This window comes from Pyrus communis, chromosome 1 (genome assembly GCF_963583255.1).
Source record: "Pyrus communis chromosome 1, drPyrComm1.1, whole genome shotgun sequence".
Lineage (NCBI taxonomy): Eukaryota > Viridiplantae > Streptophyta > Magnoliopsida > Rosales > Rosaceae > Pyrus > Pyrus communis.
The window spans coordinates 41,213,858-41,225,404 of NC_084803.1; the positions used below are offsets into that span (position 1 = coordinate 41,213,858).

General features: G+C 36.5%; 1 protein-coding gene across 1 annotated transcript; it reads left to right on the forward strand.

Annotated features, from left to right (window-relative positions):
• The first annotated feature begins 2,180 nt into the window (after positions 1–2,180).
• Positions 2,181–11,547, forward strand: LOC137736433 (dynamin-like protein ARC5). The gene is made up of 16 exons (XM_068475703.1): positions 2,181–2,904; positions 3,021–3,143; positions 3,229–3,450; positions 4,117–4,250; positions 4,343–4,435; positions 4,638–4,701; positions 4,996–5,044; positions 5,202–5,284; positions 5,685–5,842; positions 5,985–6,045; positions 7,659–7,721; positions 7,841–7,941; positions 9,725–9,782; positions 10,363–10,707; positions 10,946–11,110; positions 11,228–11,547. The coding sequence occupies exons 1-16, from the start codon at positions 2,386–2,388 to the stop codon at positions 11,315–11,317; spliced, it is 2,328 nt and encodes a 775-aa protein (XP_068331804.1). The 5' UTR covers positions 2,181–2,385; the 3' UTR covers positions 11,318–11,547.

Below are 11,547 nucleotides of genomic sequence, written 5' to 3' on the forward strand. Positions count from 1 at the left end.
AGGGTGTAGATTAGGTCTCATCACCTGTGCTGATGTTCTCACATCCAACAAAGCCACCTTTGCACTGAAATATGGAGAGTTACTCATTTTGGCGACACGTGTCACTCGAAATCCTATCCGAAAAATTATTGAGATTACATCTTGGCAAGAAATCTAGAGAGTTACTCACTTTAGTGACATATGTCACTTGAAATCATATCCGAAAAATTATTGAGATTATATCTCGAAAAACTATTGAGGTAGTTTAATTTAAGTAATCATATTAATTCAATTAAAATAATAAATTATGTTTGGCATATGACCCCCTCAGTTGGAGGTGGTTTTTTGTCATTAAAATATTAATTTATTGGAGGGTTATAGGATTAAAAAGAGCCCTCTAACCTCATTCGGTTGGAGATGGCCTAAGTTCCTCATTTTGAGAACCTCATAGGTTCAAATGCATATTAGCCATATGATTATATTAGTTTATATTCAAAGGCTTAAAATATTTGACAACTTAATAAAGCAAAACCAACTTAAAATTTATGAACCATGAGAAAACTCATTTTCTTGTTTTGCTTTATTAAGTTGTCAAATATTTTAAGTTTTTGTGATGAATTCAAATATGCGCACTTTCGCGGACGGCAGTGATGTTCAGATTCAAGTAACCTGCCAAACAAAGAACAAAGTGGAAGCAAGCCTAAAATTGGGGAGGGGGATTTTGCCGGCCAAAGGCTATCCGGTCAAGTTAGTAAGCGGTTTTAGACTCAAGAGGATATCTAGAATAAAATATTTGTTCTAAACCAGAATAATCATAGAAGATATCTATAAATAAATATTGTACCCTTTTAGGGATTTCGATTACCTTCCTCAAGAGATTGGTCGGAAGGAGAACATAACAGGCCTCCAACAGCTCACAGAGATGCATGAATCAGAGTTGACATCTCTTCATGCTAGCCATCGAAAGGTGGTTGAGGAGTATCCGGAAGTATATAACCTTGGATATCTTCCAGGCTACGCACAGAGAGACCACATAAGGGGCTTGGGATGTCTATTAGAGGAGATCAAGAACACGGATTTCCCTGTCACAGAGGATCTGTTAAACGAAATCTCAATCTTGGAAATGGAGCGGGAAGAGGAATCCAGTTCTAGTGATAACCCAACGTCTAATGCTCTAGCGGATCCACCAGCTTCTGTCGAAGGGAAGGAATTTGCAAAAGAGGATTAGCCTCGGCACTTTGCTAGGATGGGGGCGTGACCCTTCCCTGACACGAACTTGCGTGGATTAGCCTAAGTACTTTGCTTTGAGGACTCGCATTTGTTGAATTTTAGAGCACATGTTCTTTTTATTCTTTAAATTTTGAATAGCACATAGTTTTGATCTTTTTTGAGAAACCGGATCCGTTCCTGAGCTTAGCCTTCAATGCAAATGATCCGGATCGTTGAAATTTGATCTAATGACTATAAATAAGGGACTCCTCTAAAAATTATAATAATTGCAGCCGTTTGATCAAATTTCAACGGCCCATATGATTTGTTCAGAAGGTTCAGCCTCCTAAGCTCATGAGGGGGATCCGGTTCGCTTTTTTGGGCCCTTTAGTCCAATTTTCTTGGAAAACTGGAAAAGTTGTTTCTAATTATCATGTGACTTGCATGCTATAAAAGTATACTCTAATTATAATCGGACTGCAGCTTTATATCTTTCTTTTTTTTTTCAATTTTCGGTGTCCATTTTGCTCCAGCTACCACCAATCATAGCGGGAATTGAACTTTTATCCTATCCTAATTTCTTGTTTAGAAGAGCTTAATTATTTGTTCAATCTAGTGGAATAAGTCATCCTACTCTAGAAGTTTTTTTTTTATTTTTTTTTATTTTTAACCAACATATTTATCATCCCATATTTTTTAATGAGCTGTTTTTTATAAAGCACCACAACTCCAAGTCAATCTTAAAAGAACACTATTTTGTTGTTGAAAGAAAATCAACTGATGGCGAAAGAAAAGCAATAATTGCTGCTGAAACTTCCATTAAAAATGAACACGTGTCCAATTTGTAATTTTAATTTCAATTATTTGAATACTATGTTCATATATAATTGAGTTTCAACAGCAACGGCTGCAATTCTTTCACCAGCATATATGAACATAGTATTCAAATAATTGAAATGGCTGAACATAGTATTCAAATAATTGAAATGGCTGAATATAATATTTAAAAACTAGCAGCTAATAAAGTACGATCACTCGTTTTTTTCAAGAAACAAACAAATCGTTTGGAAAAAAAGGAAGAAGATAAAGTTTGAAATGTGAAACGTCCTGCTCCGAGTTTCTATCTGAATAACGGTATTGTATCAACTGGCCTACGCTCCACTTCACTCTACCAGTATCAGAAGAAGCGGCGCAGCAATGTCGAGGGAGGAGGCGGAAAATGAAAAGAAATGGGCGGAGGAGGAGGAGGAGGAGCAGTGCCGTCTGTACGAGGCCTACAACGAACTCCACGGCCTCGCACAGGCCTTCGACACTCCATTCGACGCGCCAGCGGTGCTTGTGGTGGGCCACCAGACCGACGGCAAGAGCGCCTTGGTGGAAGCACTTATGGGGTTCCAGTTCAACCACGTAGGCGGCGGCACCAAGACCCGCCGCCCAATTACCCTCCACATGAAGTACGACCCCCAAGCCCACTCCCCCGTCTGCCGCCTCCTCCTCCCCTCCGATGCCAGTTCCGATTACGAAAAGTCTCTCTCGCTCCAAGAAATTCAAGCCTACATTGAAGCTGAGAACATGAGGTTGGAGAAGGAGCCTTGTCTTTTCTCCGCTGAGGAGATCATCATTCGAGTCGAATACAAGTATTGCCCTAATCTTACCATTATCGACACTCCTGGATTAATTGCTCCGGCTCCTGGTCCAAAAAATCGAGCTTTACAGGTTTTCCATTGTCGATAATGTTTGAATTTCGAGTAGGAAACATGATGCTTTCATTGGTTTCGTTCAGAATTTCGATAGATGTTGCGTTGTAAATCTGTAATTTATGATGATTACAGGGCCACGCTCGTGCGGTCGAAGCTCTAGTTCGTGCGAAAATGCAGCATAAAGAGTTCATAATTTTGTGTCTTGAAGATTGCAGTGACTGGAGTAATGCTACTACAAGAAGGGTTGTAATGCAGGTGTTGCTTCTTTTGTTCTCTTTATGCATTGTGTTGTGTTAATTTATTCTTTTCGATCAAGCTTTACCTTGCTTATCGTCTGCAGATTGATCCCGAGCTCTCAAGGACTGTGATTGTCTCAACCAAACTTGATACCAAAATACCCCAGTTTGCTCGTGCCTCGGATGTGGAAGTATTTCTCTCACCTCCCACTTGTATGCTCGATGGGTGTATCTTGGGAGACTCTCCCTTTTTCACTTCTGTGCCCTCTGGAAGAGTTGGCGTTGGCCATGATTCGGTTTACAGATCTAATGAAGATTTCAAAAAGGTACTCGTGCTCGCCCTCTATTCATTTTTGGAGAGTAAAAAGCGAGGAATGGTTGTGGTATTCATTCAGCGACCTTAATTGATAGTTGCCAACATTCCGCTGCAGAGTGTTGTTTTTGTCATTTAATGATATAAAGCTTAAGCTTTAAAGTAGATCATTATTATTTAGTAACTATATTGCATTGAGTGTGATTTTTTAATCCACTGATCCTCGGAGCAACTTTTGAAGTCAGAATTTGCAACTTTATGGCTCTAAATGCTGGCCTGTTTCTGATCCGACTAATGGTTGTTCTTCTGGAAGAAATTTTGCTAGTAACAATAATTTGGCAGTATGAAAGTTGTACTATGTACCCTGCTCATCAGAACTTTGGTCCGAAACTTTTCAGGGTTAGGAGCTTTGGTTGTGATATTTGCGTCAATCCTGATACCGTTTAAATTACGTACTGCGTGCGGAATTTTTTTTTAAGTTTATTCCTCTTTGTGCTATCCCTTAATGCTTTCTTTGTCTATAGTTCCTATGCTAATTTTTTCTGTCAGCTGTTGCTGGTAGATTCTTTGTATTCCGTTAGATAATAAGCATAAGATTGGGTATGCCGGTATACAATTATGTTCCTTTTTTCTTTTGATGTGGAATCATAGCTGGCTGGTTTGTACTTTCTTTATGCAGGCAATATCATTAAGAGAGATGGAAGATGTTGCAAGCTTGGAGGAGAAAATGGGCCGGTCACTGTCAATACAAGAAAGAAGTAGAATAGGTGTAAGCAAACTTAGGTTGTTTTTGGAAGAATTACTACAGAAAAGGTTAGTAATAATCCTGTTCTTCCTATTCTGATAATAATAATGACAACTTGCTAAGTTCCATGGCTAAAAGTTTGGGAATCAAATTTTGCAAGGTATATGGATAATGTGCCACTAATCGTTCCACTTCTTGAGAAGGAGTTCCGTAGCGCAACCAGAAAGATGAATGAAATAAATCAAGAACTCAGGTCCACAGTTTTAACTTACAGAGCACATATCTTTAGGGCAATTAACAGACTGGATGCAATTTATGGCACTTTATTTGCTTAAACTCTGGTCAGACCATTGACCAGGAAGGTTAAGCAAATTTTGTTTTCTCTGGTATTATAAATTTATCTTACTTATTTCTTTTATATTGGTTGGTTATATTGCATTATTTTGTTTATGCAGCACTTTGGATGAACTGAAACTGAAGGAGAAAGGAAGAATATTTCATGATCGGTTCTTAACAAAGGTTTCAGTAGTTTAGATGTTGTCATTTAAAAGTACTCATATGTTGTTATTCATATCTTAGTATCAGAGTCTTCCGTGGCTGATATATTGTACCTTATCTATGGAGTAGTAGAATGGCCTCACACTATAGTGCTAAAGGTTAGGACCACATTGAGATCTCACACGAAGGACCCGAGTTTTAGTGTGGTTAAAAGTAGATTAGGGTCTTCCATTTTTGTTTTTCATTTGTATTTAAAATTTTAATGATTAAAAACTATTGTTATTATTACTGACAAAAGTTTTCTTTGTTCCTCAGTTATCGTTGCTACTGAAAGGAACAGTTGTTGCACCTCCAGATAAATTTGGTAAATAAGCTTAAGTTGCTTATTAGTTAACCGCAAACTATTTAAGCTTACTAAAGGTGAAATGATACAGGATGAGAGGACGAATGATGAAAATTCTTTTCATGTTGATGGAGTCTTTCCTATTCTAGTTTCATTCATATATTGTTCCTTTTTCAAGGTGAAACGCTACAGGATGAGAGGACTAATGGAGGGGCATTTGTTAGCAACGATGGCCTGCAGTTCCCCCACAAGCTTATACCCGTAAGTTATAGAATTCTCAAGACTGTAGATTTTCTTTTTCCTTTTTTATTTTCTTTTGTGTTTGCATGGCTTATATTGTGGCAGGAACTTTTTCATACTGAAAATTTTCAGAAATCTCTCTCTCTCTCTCTCCAGATTTTTTGGTTTATTTGTAATTCTTTCTAAATGTTGGAATCAGCCTTGCTTCTTCCCTTCCAATATGAGTACCAAACCATGCAAAAAATCAGGCTATTTAAGTTGCTGCCTTTCTTTTGTTTTTTCTCGTTAACATCTAGGTGAAATTTTTTACTAGACTGAAAAGTGTAGACTTGTTTCTTGCGTATGTTCTGGACCCAAACTGACTGAACCTTTTAGAGTTTCATATACATGCATGTAAGCACTGTGTATCCTTTGTGTTCAGAATGCAGGAATGCGTCTATATGGGGGTGCACAATACCATCGTGCCATGGCTGAGTTCCGTTTTGTAGTTGGTGGTATAAAATGCCCTCCAATTACACGGGAAGAAATTGTAAATGCATGTGGAGTGGAAGATTTACATGATGGAACAAACTACTCAAGGTATTTTTAATTTTATATTATCATACCTGTGATTCTGGTTCTTAAGCTGCAATATTTGTGCTCCAATATTTTTCTTGATGTTTTTGTGTCCCCTTCTATTATTAATCCCTTTTCCATTTCAAATTTACTTTTGATAAATCAGGACAGCTTGTGTAATAGCTGTTGCAAAGGCCCGTGATACATTTGAGCCTTTCCTCCATCAGGTGATGAATAATTTCTCTCAGTAATTTATTTCCCATTTTTCTTTCCTTCTATCTTTTCCCTGCGACACGAGTTATGTTATAAGTGGTGCAATATAGGTATCTTGTGTCATCATGTGTTTAAAAGTTATGATCAATCTAGTTATTAATTTTAAAGTCTGTCTGCTCGGGTAATTGAATAAAATGCAAGCCTTGAAACAGAGCACCTACAAGCTACATTTTACCTGACAGATGCTAGACTATGAGAACTCTGTTAAGTCTGACGTTTTCACAAAGAAACTACCTCATAAACGGCAATGATCTATAGGAACCCTCAAGGGAGCTCCCCCAGATTTTCTTCTTTCAATGTATCTTGAAGAAATGGATTGGAAACTTGCAATTCTAAAAATATCTCCCAGTTTCACCTTCTAGTGTCCCTTTAAATCGTAATGTTATCATACAATTAATATACCTAGAGGAATTAAGTGGAGATGTGGTTGTAGAAAATATTCATAATTATGGGTGTATTCAATTAGGAGTTTAAAGGATTTTAAAAAAGTTTACAAATCCATATGTATTCAATCAAGAATATAAATGAATCATCCATGTAAGTCCATGGGTATTCAAGATTTTAAAGTAGTTTATAAAACTCCGTAGAAATCTGAGTGTATTCATTCCGGATTATAACGTGGTTCATAAAACTCCATGTGTATTCAATTAGGATTTGATTTTAAGATATTTAAAAGATGAATGATTTGGAGGGATTTTATACTGTTTTAAGGCTTTAGGAAATCAGGCCTCTCCCCCTAAAATTTCTGATGATTTCACCTAAATTTCACATGGAGTCTATGAAACTTGATTAAACTCCATAGGTTTGTAAATTTTTAAAATCTTTTAATTTTATTGCAAGAATTTCTTATATAAAAACAATTGTTGCAACGATCTTTTGGTTGTTTTCTGCTGAATAATTAGGCTTTGCACTACATAAAATAATGTTTCAAAATGAAAGAACAATTCATACATTCTGGCACCTTGCGTTCACCATCAATTAGCAGGGTTTGGCTGACTGGCAGTGGACGATGGGCCTCTGGTCTTGGTAAATTTTTTTAGAAAACAGCTTTCCCCTTCGATCAGAGCAAGTCATTTTCTGAATTGCCATCTACCAGGAAGATATTTTTTTGTTTGCCATCACAGAAAATAATCAGAAATTGCAAAATATATATTTTTGGTAGCTTGGTAGGTTTGGAAAATGGCTTCCCTAATAAAACAGGAATACATTTTAGGAACCTCCTTTTTTCAAGGGGTTATTTTCCATTGACTAGGAAGTTATTGTTAATTAATCAACCCACCCAAATGATGAAATTGAAAATTTATATATTCTAGTAGGTTATGTTCGATGGAGCAAGCATATTGTGTTTCTTCTGTTTTTATGAATAAATTTTGGCTGATGTTAATGGAAACTTCCCTATAGAATTAAGGAATCTACCTATGTAATCTTAAGGAATCTTGAAAAGGTTCAGTAATTTGGTCCTTCGTTTAGGACTCTTATTCAGACTACATATTATTTCGCAAGTAAATATCTTGTTATGACTGTCATGGTCTTAGCTTTTGAAAATTAATATTTTCTACTCATGCAGTTAGGGTGTAGGCTCTTGCACATTCTGAAGAGATTACTTCCTATATCAGTCTATCTTCTTCAGGTATGGACTACAGTCTACACTGTTGTGTAGGTTGGTGGTTTCCAAATCTTGTGTGCATATAATAAACTCCTCAAGTTCTACACGGTTAATTCTTGCAATTTCTATCTTGCTTTCTACAGAAAGATGGTGAGTATTTAAGTGGCCATGAGGTGTTTCTAAGGCGTGTTGCTTCTGCTTTCAATGACTTTGCAGAATCTACTGAAAGGGCATGTCGTGAAAAGTAAGCCACTTTACTACTTATATATATATATATATATATATATTACTATCTTAGTAAGTGAATAACCTGTTTAGGTTTTTATTTTCTTTTCGTTTTTTCTAATATGAATACATTCAAACAAGCATGTTATAACTAAATCAAAATTAAAAGTGGCGGATCCAGGATTTTTTCACTGGGTGGGCGACGTGCAAAGCTTCTCAAATTTTTATGGGAAGAAAAAAATGCCCTTACAAATCAAATCATGCTATTGTGAATCTGATTCATAATTTAAAGAAAGAATAAGCTCTATAATTGCACCCAAAATTTTTATGATGCGTTATAGATTCGTTAATACTTAATAGTAGTAGTAATTATAGAAAATGATAAGTTTGACCCTCTGAAGCTTTCCTTTTAAGTGCTAAGCCAAAGACAAGGTAACGGGGAGATGGAACCCTTGAAAACCAACATTTGAAGATTGCTTCAGCGTTGAAAAGTTCTTTATTACCTTCTGGCTCAATTTGCAACCAACTCCAATCTTTTAAAATCTCACATACAGTACAGTACTCCAAACAGGATATCAACCTTTGATAAAGCTTGAGAAGGATAACTGCAGCCCACTTGAAGAACTCAAAACCTTTATCTATAAGAAACCCTTATCATACATACTGTTAATTAATTTCAGAAAATTGACAGGTCATTTCTTTCCATTTTAAAATGGCTGATGTCGTTTCTATTTCAATGAAAGGACCAAACAGTGGCATTCGGTCCAGGACTTTTTAACTAACAAGCTTTTTCTTTTCCCGTCCTCTTCCTTTGCCCTTGCACTGGCTTAGCTGCCATGGGCAGTAGCTGACTAACACACAAGGAACATATATTGCACTTACTAACACATCCTGATATTATAAACAACAAAGTATCATTATCATTGATGACTTCCCCATTCCAAGTAAACATGCCCTATAATTGTATTACCTAATCTTTTTATAGCGATGCCTAACTGTTCATTCCAAACCATCTTTCAGAGGTCTGCGTTTAGTCTTTAGAAGAGTATGGTATACCAAATTTCTTGTTCTTTAGAATAAAATATGATAAAACTCGTAAAAGTTTCATTACTATGTTTTATTGATCCATTGAAGTTTAGTCAGGAAATGTAGGGCCTTTTGAGAGGTTCTCAAATGGGATGCCACTCGTTGATCCAAGAAATGCGTTTTGGCGCTCTCAAGCAAAATCTTTAGCCACTACGGAACTAGAAATTTTAAGAGGAAAAAGGACCCAAGCAAACATCTCAACTCTCATTAAAGTTTACCAAAACCAGTTTCACCTAAAGGTCTAATCTCGGCTCATGAAGGAAATGTCTTGAATTCATCCAACCAGCACAGGAAGTCAAGAAACAAATACGACATGTGGGCTTTGGAAATTTAGGAGGAATACCCAATTGCAGGTCTGCATGGATGCAATGACCCACAAGTAACCTAGATTGATTCCCTAGATACTGAATTGGCCAAATTACGTAAATTACAACTAGGGTGGATCTGATGAACTAGAATTCTCGTACACGGCTAATGCTATGTACTAAGGTTATTTTCATTCAATCTTCCAAACTAGATACATAAAAATATAGTTCAGGTAATTAAATGTGATACTCTTTCATTAAATGCAGCAGTAAAACATTAAAATGCAATTTATTGATAAATTAAACTTCAAGTGAGTTAGGAGCATATACAATCCCCAAGAATGTGTATATCTTATATATCCCCGTTTCCTTCACCTGAACCTGCTCCTGTTAAATATGTTTTTGCTGCAGATGCATGGAGGATTTAGTAAGCACCACCCGTTATGTCACCTGGTCTCTTCACAACAAGGTAATCATAGTTGACTATGAAGGCATTCCTACATGTGTTATGCTTTCAAATTGGTCTATTTTGTTGCTGTACGAAAATTTGAATAGTTTGATAGTGTAATAATGAAATAGATTTAGAAGGAAGAGTTACAGCAGCCAAAAACAGTTACAGAAGGCTCTTTTTCTGGTTGAACAACGTGGAAAACAGGAGATAACCTCGTTCTCGCTTTCTGGCTTAGAGAAAGATATAAAAAACTACTATTGTAGACCTACTAGGCTAAATAGATTAACATCTGAAATACTACAAGTCTTTGTTAGAGGCCTTAGAGAAAATTATCTTTTATGCCATATAAACAATAAGTATGATCTCAATCCTCTAAAATAACGTAATAAGAAGGAAAAGGACATAATATTCCGATTAAAATAGTCTGTTAGTATAGTTAAGAACCGATATTTTACTGTTTATGTATATTTCTTTTTTTATATTGTGGAACCCGAAAAAGGGAGCATTCAAGCCTTATAATTTCTATACTATTCATTATTTTGCATGATTTTTCCATATAAAATCTATTTGCTCTACTAATTTGATGCTTAATTAGTAGAATCGAGCTGGGTTACGTCAATTTTTAGACTCTTTCGCTGGAACAGAACATGCCTCAACAGGTGGTAGTGGTGTATCTGCTGGTCTTTCCCAAGATTCATCTGTTGGGTCGGTCACTGGTGATAAGGATACCAAGTCACGGGGAGATGTGAAGCTCAGCCATGTGGCCTCTGGCACCGATTTGACATCTTTTATTCATTCAACAGAAACAAGGCTGGCTGATCTTTTAGACAGTACACTTTGGAATAGGAGGCTTGCTCCTTCATCTGAAAGGATCGTTTATGCTTTGGTGCAGCAGATATTTCATGGCATAAAGGAATATTTCTTAGCCTCTGCAGAGTTGAAGGTTTGTAATATAAACTGCTGCTTTCCAAATCTAACTGAGTAAGCGGAAGTGATAACTAGCACGCTATTTGGTTGATGTTTCCGGCATTGTGAATAATGACTTGTTTCTTTAGTTTTAAATCAGACACAGATACAGACACACATATTCTACTTCTAACTTTTAATGGTTCTGTTGGTTTTTTTTTTCCTGCTAATGGGACGTTTTATTTTGTTTAATAACTTGTGCCTTTGTTTTGCAGTTCAACTGCTTTCTTCTGATGCCTGTTGTAGATAAGTTGCCTGCACTGCTTAGAGAAGACTTAAAATCTGCTTTTGAGGATGACTTGGATAATATTTTTGATATCACAAATCTGAGACGCTTATTAGGCCAGCGAAAGCGAGATGCAGAAATTGAGATTAAAAGGGTATTTCAATTTTGCCTTGTGTTTCTACCCACTTAGGACCTGTCAAATTGCCCTCTCTTTCTTACCCACTTCACGCGTGCTTGAACACATTTGTTTGACATGCTGTTGGATTTGCAGATCAAGAGGCTTAAGGACAAGTTCAGATCACTACATAAGCAGCTTAGTTCGAATCAAGCAATTGCTCCTGCCTTTCCCGACTACCATTGATATCCGAAGTCAAATCGTTGGATAAGTTATCTCTTCGGGAGCGTGCTTATGATAATGACATATGTGGTGGCTTAGAGAAATTTAGTGGAACAATCTTACATGTTTATCTGGACCAGAGGATTCTATTTCATTGCGTGGACTATGTTTTTTGAACTATAACTTCTCTTTTACAAATGAGATATGCTTTGCTTCGCAATCTTTCAATAATATCTACTGGAGTATTTTCTGTT

Excerpts from the sequence above, each read along its gene's own strand:
- LOC137736433 (XM_068475703.1), top strand. The coding sequence starts at position 2,386 with ATGTCGAGGGAGGAGGCGGAAAATGAAAAGAAATGGGCGGAGGAGGAG. Across the intron at positions 5,843-5,984 it reads GATGGAACAAACTACTCAAG|GACAGCTTGTGTAATAGCTG; the intron begins GTATTTTTAATT and ends TTGATAAATCAG. Across the intron at positions 7,722-7,840 it reads TATCAGTCTATCTTCTTCAG|AAAGATGGTGAGTATTTAAG; the intron begins GTATGGACTACA and ends TGCTTTCTACAG.